The following is a 20,908-nucleotide window of genomic DNA, read 5'->3' as shown; positions in this document are numbered from 1 at the left end:
AGGAAACTGTCCTCTTCCGATACCTCTGTGAACCACATAGTGAGGTTCTTTCTTCACTTTCAGAGGGAAGAATCACCTAGGTATATATCTATCAAAGAACGCAGTAAAAGGTTATACTGTCTCTACAAGGGGAATTAGAGATAACAGAAGATTAAGATCTTCGGGATCTTATACGATACCGCAATACAACAAAGAGTAGGATATCATGTACTTCGAATGGGATCTTTTTGTGGCCACAGATTCAGTGTTCCGACAAAATGGAACTACTCCTCATCAAACTTCTTTAAGAAAGTTTATGAAGGAATTCTTTGTTTCTCTTAGCCCTAAACGACCAAGAAGACAAGTGAATTTTTTTGTGCATTGGAATCTCTCATCAGATTCAATGGAGACTCGGCAATGGGTTCTTGCCAGCATAGTATGTCTGGCAAAAGAACTAAAACCCTCTATTCCTGACGCAACGCTTTCAGATAGAAGTTTCGTTGCCCAGGCAGGGTACTTACTTTTTCATCTACAGAAGAAGAGATGGTTTAAAAGTTTGCCTACAGAGTCTTCGGGGTGCGATGAGGGCATCGAAATGCTTCCCAGAAGGTATTCAGAAGGATACAATAAGAGCTAGAAATCAGGGTTCCGCCCAATTTCAGCTCTGAGTCTCCTTCGACTTCCAGACTCCTTCCCTTCCTTTGGGCAAGGATAGGGAAGATTCTGCAACGAGGAACCTCATCAACATGTAAGAAGGGATCTCGTTAGCCAAGGAAGTATTCACGAAGGATCCTCCTCGGAGGAAGACTCTTCTCTCTCGTATTGTTAGATATCCTGTCGTCTACTGGATGTAGCTGACTACAATCACCTCCCCTTGCCAGGGGCCAAAAGATCTAAGGGGAAGAATTTCTTCCTCCCTTCTCCAGTCTCCTGATAGACAATGTGGTTGTTCAGGACTCTCGGACAATGTAGCGCCAGCCAGGCGCCAAATGCCAATACAGGCGAAAAACGCCAGAGGCGGACAGTTCCAAGGAACTCTGTCATGGTCGGATACTGAGAAGGAGCGGGCCTCCAACCTGGCGCAAATGCGCCAGAGGGGAACAAATCGGACAGATATAAGAGTGTCCGATGTGGACATCGCCAGACAGCCTAGAGAGACTTCCAAGCTCGAAGCTCCAGCAAGTGTGGAGGAGCCAAGCCAGGCGCGAGGCGCCAGCCAGGCTCTAGAAGCCATCCAGGTGCCATCCAGGTGCCAGGCTCCTTCAAGGCTAGGCTCCAGTCAGGATTGAGGATCCATCCAGGCGCAAGGCTCCTTCCAGTAAAGAGAAACCTAAAGCTCTGTCATGTAAGAGGGCTAGTCCCCATTGATATGATACAGGTAAGGCTCTGCCATGTAAGTGGGTCAGCCCCCATTGGCACGATCCGAGAAGGCTCTGTCGTGTAAGCGGGCTAGCCCCCATTGACATGATCCAGAAGGGTTTGTCAGTCATAGGTCCCTACCTCGCTGAAACTCTTGAGGCATGCAGACTCATAGACAGTAATCATGAAGTCTTCTGCCAAGCTCCAGGCGCAAGGCGCCAGCCAGACTCAAGGCTCCAGCCAGGCGCGAGGCGCTAGCCAGGAGGGAGGAGCCAATCAGGCGCCAGCCAGGCGCGAGGCTCCAGCCAGGCTCTAGGCGCCATTCAGGCGCAAGGCTCCAGCCAGGCGCAAGGCGCTAGACAGGCGCTAGGCGCCTGCCAGGCACGAAGCGCTAGCCAGGCTCCAGGCTTCACCCAGAAGAGATCTATATCAAAGAATGCCCTGGCCTTCTTTGAGACAATGTGATCTCCTAAGCACTTGACAAGTGCATTGATGATTCCTTCAAACAGCTGAGAATTAAAAGCGCATGAAGTGCGAGCTTTTCTGAATTCTTGTTCTTTCCTTAACAGTATGTCATAAGGACATATTAGCTGTCACATACGGGAGATGCAACTTGTGTTGACTTCCCATATCCGAAGGATGTCTAGATAACCTAAGAGAGATCCTTCTCTCTTGGTTGATACGTGTCTGCGGATACATTGCTGGGATAGGGAGCCGATACTGATCCTTAACTAGTGAGTTAAATTTTATTTAAAGTCGTGTTTTTTCTTTGGGTTGTTTGAAAGGAGTTTGGGGATAACTCTTTTAAACTTAAGCACTAACCCTCGTGTTAGGATCAGGTGATCGGGATCGGTGTTGTGCTCCTTAATTATGCCACTAGGCATAGGCATATTGTCATGTAAGAGGCTCTGTCGAGTAAATGGATAAGACCCCATCGACAGACCCACAAGAACTCTTAGCCATAGGTCACATCCTCGCTGAGGCTCTTGAGGCAAAGCAGATTCCTAGGCATTAGCCATGGGATCTTCCGCCTGAACAAGTAGGAACCAAGGTTTTATTTTTTTTTATTACCTACAACGTATGTTGTTTACCTGTCTATTCAGTAAATAGTTCTCTTACCCACCACCAAGGGTGTCAATCAGCTAAGTATATATCTGCCGGGGAAGTTGCATGTACAAAAATGATCGTTAGAATACAATAAAGTTTTGTACATACTTACCCGGCAGATATATACGATGAATGGCCCACCCAGCCTCCCCTCAGGAGACAGATGGAAGAGAAAATCTGGTTCTAGAAGGGGAATGGTTCCTATTCCTGCCACCCAGTGGCAGGGGGGTAGATCACCTGACCTACCTGCAGCGTGTGCCGCGAAATTCGAATTTCTGTCGGACGTCAGAGACATAAGCTAAGTATATATCTGCCGGGTAAGTATGTACAAAACTTTATTGTATTCTAACAATATCATTTTTCTTTTCCTAACTATACAAACCTGAGGTCCTTTACATATAGTCCCACCTCATGCCACCCCTAACTCTGCGTTTTTTGCATGGGCCTAAAGCAAAGGTGATTCTTCACCTCCCAGGCGCGCGGCGCGCGCACTGTCGGACAAGCAGTCAACTACCGTTCTCCCCTTGTTCAAAGCTTACGACCGTTCCAGCTGCCACTAGCTACTTCCTATTGTTAAAGGACCTCAGGTTTGTATAGTTAGGAAAAATGCGATTTTCGACAAATTGTCATATTTTAACAATTGTAGCGGAAGCTGTTAATGAATGTTATTGTGCATTGGTAACAGATAAAACTCCCTTTAACTTATCCGATCAAACACAACCGGAGATAAAGTTACAAGAATCTTAATCAAAACTAAAGGTCTTGAAAGAATAGTTTACTGCTATTTTCAAGCTAATAAAAGATAAATGACGGAACGGTAAAGCTTGGACTACGAAGAAAGTGAAAAATAGTAAAAAGAATCTATTTTCCTTACCCAATGAACTCCCACAAAGCAATCTGTCAATGGAAAAAGTTTCCAAAGACTTATATTGATATTTAGACTTAATGCTTGTAACGAAAAGATGACCTTGTCCCATAAGTAGAGTATTTAGATTTTCTTTTATGGGTCTGGGCGCACGTCACAAGATGGATCAGTTATGAACCGCCAACCTTCATAGACTGTCGCTGTCATCCTCTAAGAAACTATCACTATAATCATCGGAAGATTTGGCAGATTCTCAGACCCTGATTCTGAAACACTATCATCTGACATGATACTGAAAAACCTATAAAATAACTACCAAAATGTTAAAGGTTTAGAATTCAAATGTACATGGTTTACAGACAAAATAGTGATCTTCCTTCTCGGATAATAGCCTGAGGTGCACTGGCATGTGTTGGCCAGTACCCCTCCTAATATCCCATATGAAAATGACTTCATGACCACCATCAAACACTCACTGGATAGAATGAATAGTGGGTGGAGCTTCAGCACCTCTCTCCTACACAATACTGTCTGGAACCCGTCCAAGGTGAAGAAAACTGCGTTAATTTTCGAGGAGAGATGAAAGACTTATAAGCGTACATCTATGTCTTTTATTACTGGACCGTAAAAGATGTAAATGTGTACGTCCCAGTGCTGAAGGGGTTAATCTAAACCCTTATTGGACAGGTACTTGCAAATGAGTGAAAATAACTGGTTTTGAGTGGTGAACAGATTATCCTGGTGAGGATTAAAATTACTTTCATAGATTTGAAGAAATTGGACAGGGAAAGAAGTTCCAGTATTTCAGTTTTGTTATATTGTGAGCTGTGATTCTAGTATTACAAAGTAGAATAGAATTATTAGAAAAATTTGTAATTTGGTCAAATTTAATATGCCTCGTAAAAAAAGTTAAGTCCTCAACTTCTCATGGAGGGTAGGGAGAATTTTAAGTTTTCTTACACAATATGCATTTGCATGTCTTCCTCTTTCCATTGATGTGCTTCATAATTTGTCTGACCTCTTAGGAATCTGTGGTCTGAGATGTTGCATATTGTTTTAGCCCAGCTCTTGAGGGTTAAGATTCCAGAACACCAGAGTACTGTATAGCTATTGAGGTTTTGAAAGGTTTATGAACTAAAAAGTTAGCTCAAGAGTTAATTTGTAACCTTAAAAAATTCTTGATTCTCTAGTATTGAAAGATTTCGATTTAATATTAATAGGGGTGATGAAAGTTATGGTATGATTTTGGATGTATATTTAGAAATTAAGGTACTGTCTTAAATCTTTTGCTAGGTAGTGTTCTCGCCAAAAGTTTTTCTTTCCTTGTTGCACAAATTAAAAACTTAGTTTTTGCCAGGTTCCCCCCCCCCCATAAGTGCACAAATTTATCTTTTTTTTTTTCAGTTCTGCCTTGAATGCTGGGGAACTGAGACTACAGATAAGTAATGTAACATCAAACATATTATTTGATAAGAAAATATTAATAGAAGATCGATCCCCGTCCAACTTTCATCAAGTAGCCTTCAGAAGGACAGATCCAATATCAATAGAGATGGCTCAGTTAGGTGTTGCAGTTGGTGAGGCTACTTCAAAATTCATATCCAGGTAATACTTTATATATTTTTGAGAATTTTTTATATTGATAGTTGTTGCAGTAGTATAGGGAATATAATTTTTTTTATTCTTTTAGTTTGAATCTCCCTGGCTCGGCTGCTGCTGCTTTGACGTTACTGGGAGATTCTGTTGGTTGTGAAGGGAGGTTTGGTAACTTCTTGAGACCAGAATTAGAACCTCCTTGTAATGCTGCTCATCCCTACAGAACATTAGATGGCACATGTAATAACCTTGACAACAATCTCTGGGGAGCAGGTTTTACAAAGTTTAGACGTATTTTGCCACCTGATTATGCTGATGGTAAGTAATTATTCCCTTTGGTAAATGTTAATGTATTAGTTAATTACCATATTAAAAAATTAAGATTGCCGCATAGTGTGTTTTGAGGTGTAAATGTTTGATGTTCTTTGTAGGCCCCTTCACGTAGCATTTTTACCATCTCAAGTGGTATCTTTCCAACAATTTCATCAAATTTTCAAGTTATTTTCGGGTACAGGCGGCCCTCGGTTAGCGGCAGGGGTTCCGTTCCTGGCCACCGACGCCAAGCGATTTTCGACGCTGAGCGATTTTAAAGCCTACGGCAGCCGCACACCTTCTTTCCAAACTCTAGACCAGTCAAAGGGGCCGTAATCCCACAACGGCGCAATAAGTAAAATTATATTTATGCAGTATAGTACTATAGAATTTACTGTACAGTGCATGTGGGTGTCTAGAGTATGTAAAGATATAATAAAGTTTATACAGTGTACAGGTAGCTGTAGTGTTCAGGTTACAATCATTAGTCTTACGATAGTTCGATTTTATGAGATCAAATTACAATGGCCTAACTTTATCCATCTTCTAGTTACATAAGTTCAATAACAGCAAAAGAGAATGATGAAAGTATGGTTTTAACGTTATACTCGTTGCGTGAACGTGTACAACCATGAACAACCGAACGAGAAAACTACTTTTTTTTGTTTTTTTGTAAGTACAACCGAACTGGATAACATCTGTTTGGCTTGTATTTCGATCATCGTACTACAGTGCAACATTACCGTATTTGTTATAAATGGCGTTATGTATAGAATAGAACTGAGATATCTTAATGTAATAACTTTATTCGCTATAGATCAGAGATCAATATAGATTAAAGATCAATCGGGAAATATACCGTTAAATTTAAACCTAGTTATAACATTAGCTGAGAAAACTGTTCAAGCTGCTAATGACTATTATCGTACATCGGCAACAAGGATAAAACTGCAGTAAACGTCTGCCATCACACACAACCATAGATAAAATTGGGATAAAATCATTTTAATCAAAACTACTGTGCTTGAAAGAACACATTTTACTGTTGGTTTCACGCCGATGTAAGATAAATAACGTAAAGTTTGTATTACGATGATATAAAGGATTACGTATTGCGAACGGAATCACGTAATTTTTTACGCAATAAACATGCCGCCAACGTAATCTGTTAACGAAAAAAATAGTAGTTCACATTCACGAGACATATTCAATAAATATTTCCACCTAAAAACACGCTGTATAAGGAAAAATAACTTTCTCTTATAAGTCGAGTATCTAGATATTCGTTTATGCTAACTAGAAGCAAGAGCATTCGCTCGGAATTGCGTTATGGTGAAACACACTTATTCATCAGCTGATTTCAAACCACAACATTGGCCGCTCCGCGGAATACGGGCTTAAGTTTGCCGTAGTATTTTAAAATACAATAATATGAGAATACATACAATATTCTTGGATACAGTGAAATAATGTATAACTTTTTAAAGGATTTATGGAAAAGATGCGTAATTAATAAAATAACACAATGCATTTTTCGGAACTGGCGGACAAGAACGAACATGAAAAACCATCCCCTGACAACGTGGAGCGTAGTTACAAAGGCTGCCTTAATTTGTATCTTCTTTCTGTACAAAAATGAAAATACCTTAACGCAATATATTTTCGTACACATTTTAAACATAAAAGCATAAATATTTGAAAAATAGACACATCGATCGCTAAATTTGCGCACCTTTTTTTTTTAAACTCTCTATTTTTGGAAGAGCGGCAGACGGCGGCAAAAAAAATGCAAATTAGCGATCGATGTGTCGATTTTATAAATGTTTATGCTTTTACGTTTAAAATGTGTATGAAAATGTATTACGAATAGGGTATTTTTATTTATGTGCAGAAATATGATAAAAAGGCAGCTTTTGAAACTCCCCTTCAAGTTATCGACTACGATGTGTTTTTCAAGTTCGTTCTTGTATGCCGCCGCGGCATACAAGAACGAACTTGAAAAACACATCGTAGTCGATAACTTGAAGGGGTTTCAAAAGCTGCCTTTTTATCATATTTCTGCACAGAAATAAAAATACCCTATTCGTAATACATTTTAAACATAAAAGCATAAACATTTATAAAATACTCATTAATCGCTAATTTGCATTTTTTTTAAATTATATATTCGGAAGAGCGGCAGGCGGCGGCTTACAAGAAAGAACATGAAAAAACATCGTATTTGGTATCGTGAAGGGCAGTTTCAAAAGCTGCCTTTGTATCATATTTCTGTACAGAAATAAAAATGCCTTTCACGTAATAAATTTTCACACACATTTTAAACAAAAGCATGAACAATTATGAATCGACACATCCATAGCTAAATTTGCACTTAGTAACTATATTTTCGGCATAGAACAGCGTCAGAGGCATATATTTTACCCTAATACCTACGTAATAACTCTCCATGAAATTTGTTAATATAATTTGCATAACCTTTATGGTCTGAACGGCATTTCTACATATGTATGAACTCGTTAGACAACGGCGCTAGCGGCGCTGTTAACTGAAATTTGTGCCGTAAAGATACCTTTAAAATGCCTTATTTTTTTAATGAATATTTTTGACGACCGCCGTAAAACCGATTCGCCGTTGAGTGATTGCGCCGTTAACCGCGGGCCGCCTGTATTAAGTTTACCCTAAATGGGAAGATCTTTGTGCAGCTGCTCCAAATCATGAAGTGAATGGAAATGGTTTTTGAAAGTGGTAGTATATGTACTAGTGAAATTAGTATATTTTTGGGTTCAACAGACTTTATATAGAGAATCTTAGTTTCTGGCACCATGCGTACAGACACTGTAATGCCATGTGGAGAAGCTTAATTGTCAAATTATTTTTAGATTTTTGAAATTTAATGTTTCTACAAGATTTGGAGTTTTTAAGAAATTGGTGATTAGTTGGTTGTAAGGGAGAGACTAATCTTTTATTGTGCTATTCTAAGTTTCAGTTAGGGAATTTCAGTTTGTGTACCATAGCATTTACTACCTTGGAACAATTTAGTAGCATAGGGTTAAAACATGTATGGTAAACACTTGGCAAATAAGTTAGTTAAGTGAAGGGGGAAGGCATTGATTGTTCAGGCTGTCTTCAATTATGTTAAGGGGGCCGGCCGGAACCCCTATATATGGAGGTATAGGGCGAAAAATGCAAAGTCATGAAAAAATTCATGGAGCTTCATATGGCAATTGAGAATAAGTATACGAAATATTTCTTCAAAATTCCTCTTGCTTTCGTAGTTAAAGGGTAATTAGTTAACGTAACTCAATAAGCCTAAAACATTGATCCGTACAAGAAAATGCAATATTTCCTCTATCGTAAATTTTGATAATTATTGTCAAAGAAATTGGGAGAAATGGCATCTGTAGACATTCCCCGAGTCGAGAAGGAGACCAGGCTCAGCTACCAAGTCCAGTCCTGATTTAGTGCGATCACAGACTTCGAGTAGTCTACACATTCCATTTCACCTCTGACATACGCCTGCTTTTACGTATGATTATGTATGTTTCGGCAAGAATTTCATCATGCCAATGAGGAAAAGACTCGGAAAAAATCTCGCTAACATACAGACGAAGAAAAATCGCTCTAGTATTACAGAATATCATAATATATGCGTAGTTAATGAAAAGAGAGGGGAGGGTTGCTTAGTAACGCCCCCGTCTTGCTTGACAGCACAAGTCACACTGCACCAAGGCTACGATCTTTGAGCAAAGAGATCTTCATTTATGATAGATAGTTTTGGTTTTTTAAAACTCAAAATGGAATATGAAATTCATAATAATAATGATTTATTAAATTGTCTTTGTAAAAAAAAAAAAAAAAAAAAAAAAAAAGTACGCCTTCGAGTTTCACCTCTTGACATTCTCTTGCATTTACGTTTGTTTATCTTTGTTTCGGGCAAGAATTTCATCATGCCAAAGAGGAAAATACAAGGAAAACCTCTCGCTAACATACAGAAGAAGAAAATTCGCTGTAATAAGCCAAGTTAGTGAAGGGGGGAGAGAGAATTGCGTAGGAAGGAGTGCCCCATCTTGCCTCAACCAGTGCCCCAGGCTGTGATATGAGCAAAGGGATCATCATTTATGATTAAATTATGATAAATAAGTTTTGGTTTATTAATACACAAAAGAAATATACATTCATAATAATCATTATTTATTAACATTGTCTTTATAGAAATACGAAGGAAAACTTTGAACGCCCGTATCTCAAAACTATACTTATTGACCTTCAAAATCTATCTTCTCACTTAGTTTTAAAGCTATAACATTGGAATTTGGTATATAACTCAGAAAGACATTATAGAACAATCAAATAAAGCCCTTTTTTCCAATTTGTTTCGTATTTTTTTTATATATTTTTTTCTCCTGATTTATAGGGTTTATTTTTTTACCATATTGAAAAATTCATATCTAGCAAAAAAATTACTTTTAGAAAAAAAAATTTCATTCGATTGGAGATCTACATCAGGTCTATATATGGTAGTAGTCCCAGGTCTTAATATTAAATATCAAGGGAGGAGATAGAATTTGAAAAATGGTTATTTTCAGGATAAATCGCCCTGGCGTCACAAAACCCAAGGTCAGAGGCGAAAATCATATGCGGTTTGGAGATGTCCCAAGTCACCTTATTAAGTGGTATGAATATCAAAGTCCTGTCCTTAAAAAAGGGCATTAGCCGGCCGGCCCCCTTAAGGGTTATAGAGCTGCCTTATGAATGGTAGTCCTCTTAAAAGGATGTGAACCTAACCACCACCCTTGGGAAGTGTGTGCTGATCACTGCTGCTGTTAAGTTTTGAATACTAAAGTTTCTAGAGTTCCAGACAACTTAAGTCGCTTACCTACTTTGGAACTTAATCTGGTGCTTGTCTCACTTGAGCCCCATATGAACCTTGATGTCGGTAGTCTTGACAGAAGCTTGACCTTAAAGATTGTAATCCTGTTTGACTTTAAGTTCTCCCACTCTTCGAAGAAGCGGTCTTCTGACATAAAACATACCAGAGGTTGGGAGTCTGTAGCCTTAATATTCATCCTTGGAATTTGTGGCAAGGACTCAAAATCACACTGTAAATGATGAAAGGTTTAATTCTCTCTCCTCGCTGGGAGATTTTAACAGCCATCTGGATGAATTGCTTAGTTATCATATAAGGGCACTGCATAGTTGACCTAAAATGGACTCTTTCACCTCAACAGATGCATTGGAGACTTTGTCAGTACAGCAGTACCTCGACATAAGAAAGGCTCAACTTTTGAAAAATTCTAGTTACGAAAGCAAAGACGAAGATTTTTTTGGCTCTACATACGATAATAGTTCAAGTTATGAAAGGTTGTTGCTGTAAAGTCCCGAGATTTGCGCGGACCACAGAGAACAATTTTAAAACTCGCGCGGATCACCGAGAACAATTTGAAACTCGCGCGCTGCCAACTGAGTGGACTTGCCACCATCCTCCCGCTCTCCCATTGGTTCCTGATGCTAGTCACCGCTGTAAGATCCTGCTCTCCTATTGGTCAGCATCTACCCCATGTGCTCTGTATTCTATTGGTAAAAGGATGCTGTAAATTGAAAAACATATTCATTAAATAAATTTAATAAAAAAAAAATTAGGTAAAGATAGAATAAAGATTCGAAATGGTTATTATACTGTTTGGTAGTTTCAGTAGTTGAAGAAATTATGAAAATTTTATACTGTATGTACGGTGTGCTAGGTGAAAGTGGTTGCTTGGCGATCATTCGGTACTCGTAAGTGCTGAATGTAAACAGGTGGTTGGAAGCTTTGTTATAGTTAATGGAGCTTTGTTATAGTTAATGGTTACTTAATAATTATTTGAAATGAGTACATGCAATACATTTAATAAAAGTGAATTAGATATCATAAAATAAATATCTGACTGCTATCATCGAAGCAAACAAATATTTTCTAGAATTCTTTTTCTGTTTTAATATTAAGTTTCATTATAGCTGTCAGTAACTCTCTCATTAGGTAAAGATGGAATAAAGAATAGAAATGGTTATTATACGTTTGGTAGTTTCATTAGTTAAGAGAGAATGAAAATTTGACTGCGAGGAAAAGGGGTTGCTTGGCGATTGTTCGGTACTCTTATGTTCTGAACGTAAACACAAGGTTGGAAGCTATTTTTGTTTAATATGGTTAATGATTAATTATTTGAAATGAGTACATACTGATTATTTATACATTTTATTGGCATATTCTAAGCTTTTAGCTTGGGTTTAGATGTCAGAATCGTAGACTAGGCTACAGTAGCAACTGCTAACCTAGGCTAGGTTTATTGCTAAGAGAGACATGCTAAAGTCCTATAATATATACAGTAAAAATGGGGGTTGAACATTACATGCAGTTGAATATTACTCATGTACAGTATTTTGCCTTTTTGGAGTCCTATTTCTTCAGTCAGATCGGCGTCGTAACCCTAGAACATGTGTTGTAAGCCTGGAAATATAATTTACTGGGGTGTTATTGTAGGGCTTGGAATGAATTAGTTAATTCAAATGTAAACTGCGGTTCAAGATACGAAAAGCTCAGGTTACGAAGGCCGCCTTGGAACGGATTACTTTCGTATGTCGAGGTACCACTGTACAAAGTCCAAGATGCCATAATCTAGGCTGCATGAGGTAATTGGAAAGTCTTCTTCAGTGACATTTTAGTCCAAGCCAAATCAGTCCAAGATTGCTATCATTTTGGCTCCATGAAGTAATTGGACACTGTCGTCTTTAGCCCCTAATGCCAATACAGTGCATGCAAGAACAGTTAACCTTAGGGCTTTAGGTCTTAACTTGGCATTCAGAAAGAACTGGTTTGTTAAGAGGATTTTGAAGGCTGGTTCTTGGCTCTGTCAAACCTCTTGCATCCTTCTCAGTTGACCACAGGTCCTTGGATTATTTTCTTGGGCCCAGTGGTGACTGACTGAATTGTGTAGCTCATCCAGTGCCCCTAGCAGGACAGTTTGTATCTAATGTAAGATGGTATGAAAGTGTCAATATGACTGGTATTTTCCACTTTCCTAAAACTCTTCCTTCTCTACCAGTGGGCAGTGAGAAGATAGATCCTTCATGTGCTGGAACTGGCTAGATGCATGCGAGTGAGCAACCATACTGTTTTTATTAACCTACAAATTATCCTAGATAAATGGATATAACCAATCGGGAGTGTCCTTCCCCTTTAGCAAGGGGGGAGAGGAATAACTAGATTAGGTTGCTACTTTGCTTTATCTAAACAGATAGATCTTAACTGCCTTGCATACAGTGAATCTTGTACATTGTATTTTAGGCAAGTGGTCTTGACTATTGGGTGTGTACACTATAATTGTCAGGTCAGAGGCTTGTTCACTTTAGACACTCATCCAAAAAGCAACACCAGGTGTGCTTGAACCTTAAGTTGGTTACTCTTTCCTCCCACCAAAAGTGAGTGTCCTTATGTTGAAGGCCAGGTTTATTTGGCATATGAGCAAATGAGTTATAAATGGTATTTTTCATAGCTAACAAACCACTGGTTTTAAAGACTGCCCACCTCTAGCTGAATATTTTCTTAGTCTGATCTTTCCTACATAAAACACTCATTCGAGCTACCTACCTGTTCCCATTCCTGTTCCACAAAGCTAAGTCTTTGAACACTCCCACCAACAAGATTGTCGACTTATTATTCCTATAAGACAGAGGTCTATCCTACCCTACCGAAACGCAAGAGCCATGCCGCCTCTATTCCGCTCTGTTTTGTTTGCCTTTTGCACCCCATGTCTCCCTTTTCATCTGTCACATCCTATGACAACATTTTAAATACAGTGAAACCTGTTTTCGTACATAATCTGTTCCAGAACCTCCCACAAAAACTTGAGAAAACCGAAACTATTCCCATAAGGAATAGTGTAAATAAAATTATTGCATTCCCCACACCCAAAAATATTAATACAATTTATAAATAAACACTAAGAAAAAAATGAAAAAATGAAATTACTAATTAAATTAATAAATTATTATTAAACTTAACTCTAACCTTCATGGTAAACTCCTGTCAGCATATGGGAGACAGAGAAGAGGGGAGTGGGAGAGGTTATTTTTTGGAAGGGAATTTGCCTCCAGAAGGATTTCGGGTATAGAGGACCTATCTGGGGTTACTAATGTTTATTGGCACTATCTAAAGTTACTTCCTAGCTTTTTTTTTTTACTGGCATTAGGACCAGCTTGAGAATTGCCGGGCGCTTATCGCTTTACAAACTATCCAGAGAAGTTTTTCTGGTGTTTCTGTAGAATTTGCATAAATGTAGTCAAACATGGCATTCTTTAAAAATGTTGGAGCCTTTGATTACAACTCTTGATAGGATGACACTTTTCCATAATTTTGTTTTATTCCACTTTGCAAACATGTCCTTAATCCCTGAAGTAGGTGGATTATGTATGCCCATAGTTTTCTGAATTTTTCAAAACTGCCTCTGCTGGCCTTAAATTCACTAACAGCAGCGCTTTGTTGTAGGCATTTTCTTGCGATCGGCATGCATTTTCCTCCAACACTTGTAGCAGCTAAGAGTTATTGAATTCTAGTGTTTCTCCCCTATTTTACAACTAGGGCTACTAGCACTAGGAACTTTCTTTGGCCCAATTTAGCATTTGGATTCTATTAAAGGACAAAAAGCACAAAAACTAACAAAAGCAGAATGAACCATGAAAGAAGGGATGCTTTGTTTTGGTGGTATGTATATGGGGCGTGGTCGTGCACTGGGCCCTGAATGACTAGTTCCTGTGTATGAAAACCGGAGATGTACGATAGTGCAATTTCATGGAAAAAGTTTATGAAAACCAAAACTTATGAGGTGTAAGAAAGTTTTAACTGTACTTGAATACACTTTTTAAAGTCTTAACATGTTTCCTAGACATCGAACAATGACCACTTTTCTCCAATACAGAAAATTAAAATAATTCTAAACTAGTATGTAATCACACGTGCACTTTCTCCCACCCCTTGGTCTTCTTAACCTAATCTATATTCTCCAACTCTTTACCCTTGACATGACTTAATATTTTCTCCTAAAACTCTTGATTTGACCAATACATCAGCTGTTTGATATTTTCCTTCTATCCATCTCTCCTTTACTTCCCCAGGTTCTATTTCTCTTTTTGCTGTAATATCTAAGAAATCTTTACAACACCAGTACGAACTCTATTGGAGTCCTTAGTAAACACTTAAAACACTTAATTTTCTCCCTCTCTTCCCACTAATGTTTGAAGTATGTCAATAGTCTCCCACACTGAGCTTTGGCTTCAATGGTGATTTTTGCTACTCCGGGATGTCCTGGAATCCCGGGATGTCCTGGAATCCCGGGATGTCCTGGAATCCCGGGATGTCCTGGAATCCCGGGATGTCCTGGAATCCCGGGATGTCCTGGAATCCCGATGTCCTGGAATCCCGGGATGTCCTGGAATCCCGGGATGTCCTGGAATCCCGGGATGTCCTGGAATCCCGGGATGTCCTGGAATCCCGGGATGTCCTGGAATCCCGGGATGTCCTGGAATCCCGGGATGTCCTGGAATCCCGGGATGTCCTGGAATCCCGGGATGTCCTGGAATCCCGGGATGTCCTGGAATCCCACCATATGGGGCTGCTGCTCTTACCATCTGTTGAGGATATAACTTAACCCTGTTGAGTATAGCCATATTTTAAGTTCCAAAATTAACTTCTGCCTAGGCTTCCCATTCTATTCTTCCAACTTGCTTATTATAACTTCTCCCATTATGTTTTTGGTTTTTCTCAATTTTAAGTTAGTCTTTTCTTTAAAAGCTTGACTTGATTCACTAATGTACGATATTTTGCCATGGTATGTAGGTAGACATTCCTACCACTGATTGATATATTTATATATCTCTACTCTTGTCTTAACACTATTACCTGTAAATCTTCTAGCTTCTGGTTCTCTTATAGATTGTGTACTGCCACTTATGCTCTACTATTACTCCTATATACTTTTTCTCCTTCTTGCAATTTCTTTCTATTTCACTATGGTTTCCTTTTAAAATCCTTCTGCTCCTCCGTAGCAAAAATAAACCTACATGTGTATTCAAAATAGTTTTTTTTTTTTTATTTATTTATTTTTTTTTTCCAAAAGAATATTGGGTTCTAGTCTTCACTCTTGCCTTTAAGATCCTCCACTACTTGTAATACCTTACAATACCATGCTTTTGCTGCATCTTTGAGTTTACTTTTATCCATTATCTGCTGCAACCATCTTCCCTAGGTAGTTTTAAATACTTTTCGTCACCTTGTCTTACATCTGATGTATGACAATTTCCAATGTTTATATTTAGTCAAAATTTTAAAATTTCAGCACTGCTTATAAGATTTTTATTTTTGCCAATCTTACTTTTCATAACTTTTCATAACCTTTCTCCCTGTTACCTTTTCACGTATTATAAATCTTATAGATAGTATAGCTTTTTGTCTTGCCTCGTACATTTTCTTAGTTTGTAGTTTTTTCTTGGCTTATTTTTATTTTTTCAAGTCCTAGCATTGTATGTGTGGGAATCAGCCGAAGATTTGCTTGAAATTTTTCCTGTAAGACTATGTATAGTCCATTCTTAGTTTCATTGTTTATAGCTCTTAATTACATTTCGGTTTTTGAAATTTGGTATATCTAGTAGCTCTCCTCATTAACTTGCTTTCCCCATCTTCCATAGTTTCCTGTACCAAATCTTTTTCTATAGCCTCTGTTTGCATTCTTTCTCCAGCCCACTATCTCCTTTCCTTCCTGCCTACCTACATTTCCTTCATTTGGGGCATGTGATTTCTTTCACTGATTTATCCATTTTAGGTATGTTTCTGGTGATAGTCTTTGAAACCTAGTAAAGTGTTCTAGCAACTTCTCTTAAAGAATATCCAGATACTCCCACTACCTGAGCCCCACTACATTTTGTTATAGAATAACTTTTCTCCCACTACTGCTTCAAATTTGTTTGACTTGAAGGCAATTCTTATTAAGACTTCTTGATAAACATTTCTCTGGCCGTATGCAGTGCATTCAGTGTATCCCTTACCATACCTTTCTGTTTGCCAAACTTTAACTTCTCTCCCACTAATTTAGGCAATGGGGGTTTTTTTTTTCCAAAGCAAAGCCTGTTATTTGTCAAGCAGTTCCTAGCACGTACTACCCATTTTAATGCTATGGCCCAATCCACTTCCTCATCCTTTCATCTTAAAATTTTTTATGCTTTCTTTTCTCTACTCCATTCTTCCATGGAGATTCTGATGCTATGGCCAATGCTTTTAATATTTGCATTTCACCAAATATGGCAAACCACTCAAAGTGCCTTTATAGTGGTTTCTGTTTTATCTTTTTAACCAAAAAGCCTGACAATACCTCATTGCCATATCTACCATTACCAAGAACATTCTATATCTCCCACATTCATTGCTTACTACTTCATTGTTTTACTGAAGAAAATCCTACTACTGGTTTAGTATGTTAAAAACTTTAATTTCTCCTTTTCTCTCAAACCATTAATCCACTGCTTCCTCTGTGAGCTTCAAGGTTTCATCTCTACTTCAGTGACCAAACTGTAGATTTAACTTAATCATTGCACCTTTAATTTCCCTCTCTCTTTCCCCTCCAACGCTCCAGTAAAATTTCTAATATTCCTCCCCAATATTGGTAATCTTGAGTGACCCAGTTTCTTTAAACCATACCTTCATTTCCCCTAATAGGTACTTCTTATAACACAATTTTCTTTAATTGTCCTACCCATTTTACTCATGGTTTTATTTTTATCAGTCACGGTACATCACCTGCATAATTTTTCTTAAAACTAAACTTTCAATATCACTGGTATTTCCATCAACTCCTTTTAACTTGCAATGACACTCCAAAATTGAATTTATAAGGAATTTAAGAGAATTAGACTCAAAGTATCATTCTCCTCTACTCTTTCTGACTCGACCCCACAAAAATGTGTGGTTGCCACAATTCACCAGTCTATTTACATCCTGTCTAAAATGGCATAGACCTCTTCCCAAGTCTCTTCCTTTGGTTTACTAACTTCTCCTATATTAACTACAGGCGGCCCTCGGTTAGTGGCAGGGGTTCCATTCCTGGCTGCCGACGCTAAATGATTTTAAACGCTAGGCGATTTTAAAACCTACAGCTGCCACACATTCCTTCGAAATTCTAGACTAGTTAACAGCGCCCTAGACCAGTCAAACGGCGCCGTAATCCCGCAATGGCATAAGTAAAATTATATTTATGCAGTATAGTACTGTAGAATTTACCGTACAGTAATACTGTACAGTACATTATAGTATTATAAATACTGTAAGTGAAAAAAAACCCTAGCTTCAATCCTTTGGGTGTCTAGAGTATGTAAAGATATAATAAGGTTTTATACAGTGTACAGGTAGCTGTAGTGTTCAAGTTACGATGATTCGTCTTTTAATCAGATTTTATGAAACCAAATTACAATAGCCTAACTTTATCCTGTCTTCTAGTTACATAAGTTCAAAAACAGCAAAAGCAAAAGTGTGATGAAAGTAAGGGTTTAACGTTATACACTTTGCGTAAATGTGTAAGCCATGAACAACCGAACAAGATAAAAAAAATTTTTTTAAGTACAACCGAATTGGATAACATCAGTTTGGCTTGTATTTCAATCAACGTACTATAGTACACTATTACCGTAGTTGTTATAAATGATGTTATGTAGAATAGAACTGAGATATCTTAACACTTACGCCGAAACTGTAAAAATAAAATTGTCTCCCGTGTGCCGGAGGTGTTTCAGAGTGAGCGCGGAAGCGGAAAAAATATATTTTTCAAAAAAATCACAGCGCGCTTAGTTTTCAAGATTAGTTCTTTTTTTTTTTTTTCTTTTTTTTTTCTTATGCCTTTTTTTCTTTTGCCTGAAGTTTAGTATGCAACCATCAGAAATGAAAAAAATTATCATTATCATATATAAATAATGCGATATATGATAGCGCAAAAATGAAATTTCATAAATAATTGTATTCAAATCACGCTGTGCGCAAAACTGTTAAAGGTAACAAGTTACTTTTTATTTCGTTATGTACACTAAATTGCCATCATTTTGGTATATAACACATTGTAAAAAGATAAAAGCAACAGTGAAAATATTATCACAATAATGCATGAATTCGTAACTAGCGGACGTAAACAAATATTTTTTTCAAAAATTCACCATAAAAGGGATTTTGACGTAGGAGAAAACTCTTTCTGGGCGAGGAAGCCGTGTTGTCCTAGAGACTTCCAATTTCTTTCAAAATGAAGACAAATGATTGAATATTACTATACTGTAAGAGTATTAGCTTACAATTGCAGTTTTCGACCATATCTGATGAGTTAAATTTGACCAAATGTCGAATTTTTTTATATATATATTTTTTATATGCAATTATTTCGGAAATAAGAAAAGCTACAACCTTCAAATATTTTTTAGTTTTATTCTACATAAAATTGCTCACATTTTCATATATAAAACTATGAAATGCCTAATATGAAACGGAGCAAATATTCCGAGAATGGTACGTACGCATTTCGGAGATTTGTGGCGGAGAATCCGCGTGCGGAGGGAAGGAAAGATTTTTTTTAAATTAACCATAAATCTAAATATTTTGCTAGAGACTTCGAATTTGTTTCAAGATGAAGATAAATGACTGAATATTACTAGACTGTAAGAGTTTTAGCTTACAATTGCGTTTTTCGACCATTTCGGTAGTCAAAGTTGACCGAACGTGGTTTTTTTTTCTATCGTGATTTATATGAAAGTATTTCAAAAAGGAGAAAAGGTACAACCTTCAATTATTTTTTGTTGTATTCTACATGAAATTGCGCACATTTTCATATATAAAACTTTATGTAACGGATAATTTAAAATGGTGCAAACATTACCACAATCGCACGTATGATTTTTTCGGAAGTTACCGCGCGGACGTAAAGAAAATTTTATTTTTTTCATAAATTCACCATAAATCGAGATATTGTGCTAGACTTCCAATTTGTTGCAAAATGAAGGTAAATGCTTGAATATTACTAGAATATAAGCGTTTTAGCTTACAATTGCGTTTTTTGACCATTTCGGTAGTCAAAGTTGACCGAAGGTTGAAATTTTGGCAATTATCGTTATTTATATGAAAATATCTCAAAACTGATTAAAGCTACAATCATGAGTATTTTATTGTTGTATTCTACATAAAATTACGCACATTTTCATATACAATACTTCATGCAACGGCTAATTTACAATGGTACAAAAATTATGTCAAAGTGACGAAATAATTTCAGAGATGTGTCTGATACTTTTTAGTGTGGCAAGAAAGAAATTCGCGCTTGCGCGCCTGCGTAACGATTGTAAACAAAAAAACTCCTTGATCCATGAACTCCCAGCATCCCCCAAGGCGCGTGATTCAAAAGTTTTAGGCTGGTAGGCCTGTAAGTATTTTTCCGCGAATTTTAAAAAAACTTTTGTAAGTAGACGTAAAATACGTCCAGTCGGCACACGGGAGACAAAAAATGTCGACGTAAAATACGTCCAGTCGGCGTAAGAGGGTTAATGTAATAACTATTCGCTATAGATCAAAGATCAATCTGGAAATCTACTGTTAAATTTAAACCTAGTTCTAACTGAAGCTGAGAAAACTGTTCAAGGTGCTAATGACAATTATCGTGCATCGGCAACAAGGATTCAACTCCAGTAAATGTGAGCCATCAAACACAACAGTAGGCAAAATTGAGATAAAATAGTATTAATCAAAACTCTGTTGGAAAGAACCCATTTTACTGTTGGTTTCACGTCTATATAAGATAAATAACTAGGTTCGTATTACGTTATATAAAGGAAAATTGCGAACGGAATCACATTTTTTTAACGCAATAAACATGCCGCCAAAGTAATGTTAACGAAAAGAAAGTTCACAATCACGAGACATATTAAATCCATATTTCCACCTAAAAACACGTCGTATGAGGAAAAATGACCTTGTCTCATAAGTAAAGTATCTAGATGTTCGTTTGTGCTAACCAGTAGCAAGAAAACAAACTCTTATTCGCCATCGGCTGATTTCAAACCAAAACATTGGCCGCTCCAGAATACTGGCTTAGATTTGCTGTAGTTTAGTACGGACTTGATTTGCTGTAGTATTTTATAATACAATAATGAGAATACATACAATATTGGATACAGTGAAGTAATATATAAATTTTTAAAGAATTTATGGAAAAGATGCATATTAACTTCTCTTTTGTGCATATCTTAATTTTCGTCGCCATGCATTTTTCGGAACAGTGGTGGACAAGAATGAACCTGAAAAAGCATCCTCTGACAACGTGGAGGGTAATTACAAAAGCTGCCTTAATTTGTATGTTTATGTACAAAAATAAAAATACCCTACGTATATATATATTTTCATGCATACCTTAAACATAAAAGCACGAAAATTTATTAAATACACATCTATCACTAAATTTGCATTTTTTTTAAACCATATTTTTGGAAGAGTGGCTGGTGGCTGCTTACAACAAAAAACATGAAAAAACATTGCAAATGATAACGCAGAGGGCAGTTTCAAAAGCTGCCTCAGTATCATATTTCTGCGCAGAAATATAAATATCCTATATAATACATTTTCATGCACATTTTAACCCTCTT

General features: G+C 37.4%; 1 protein-coding gene across 2 annotated transcripts in view; it reads left to right on the top strand.

Moving 5' to 3' along the window:
- Positions 1-20,908, top strand: part of LOC135206694 (peroxidasin homolog pxn-2-like) — a 123,225-nt gene that overhangs the window by 48,170 nt on the left and 54,147 nt on the right. For both annotated transcript variants that reach the window (XM_064238116.1, XM_064238115.1), the window contains 2 exons: positions 4,715-4,915; positions 5,001-5,224. In XM_064238116.1, coding sequence (XP_064094186.1) covers positions 4,715-4,915; positions 5,001-5,224 — 425 coding nt within the window. The remainder of the gene's footprint in view (positions 1-4,714; positions 4,916-5,000; positions 5,225-20,908) is intronic.

This window comes from Macrobrachium nipponense, chromosome 31 (assembly GCF_015104395.2).
Source record: "Macrobrachium nipponense isolate FS-2020 chromosome 31, ASM1510439v2, whole genome shotgun sequence".
Classification (NCBI taxonomy): domain Eukaryota; kingdom Metazoa; phylum Arthropoda; class Malacostraca; order Decapoda; family Palaemonidae; genus Macrobrachium; species Macrobrachium nipponense.
The sequence above is the reverse complement of the archived record's forward strand: the minus strand, read 5'-3'. Positions and strand labels throughout refer to the sequence as shown.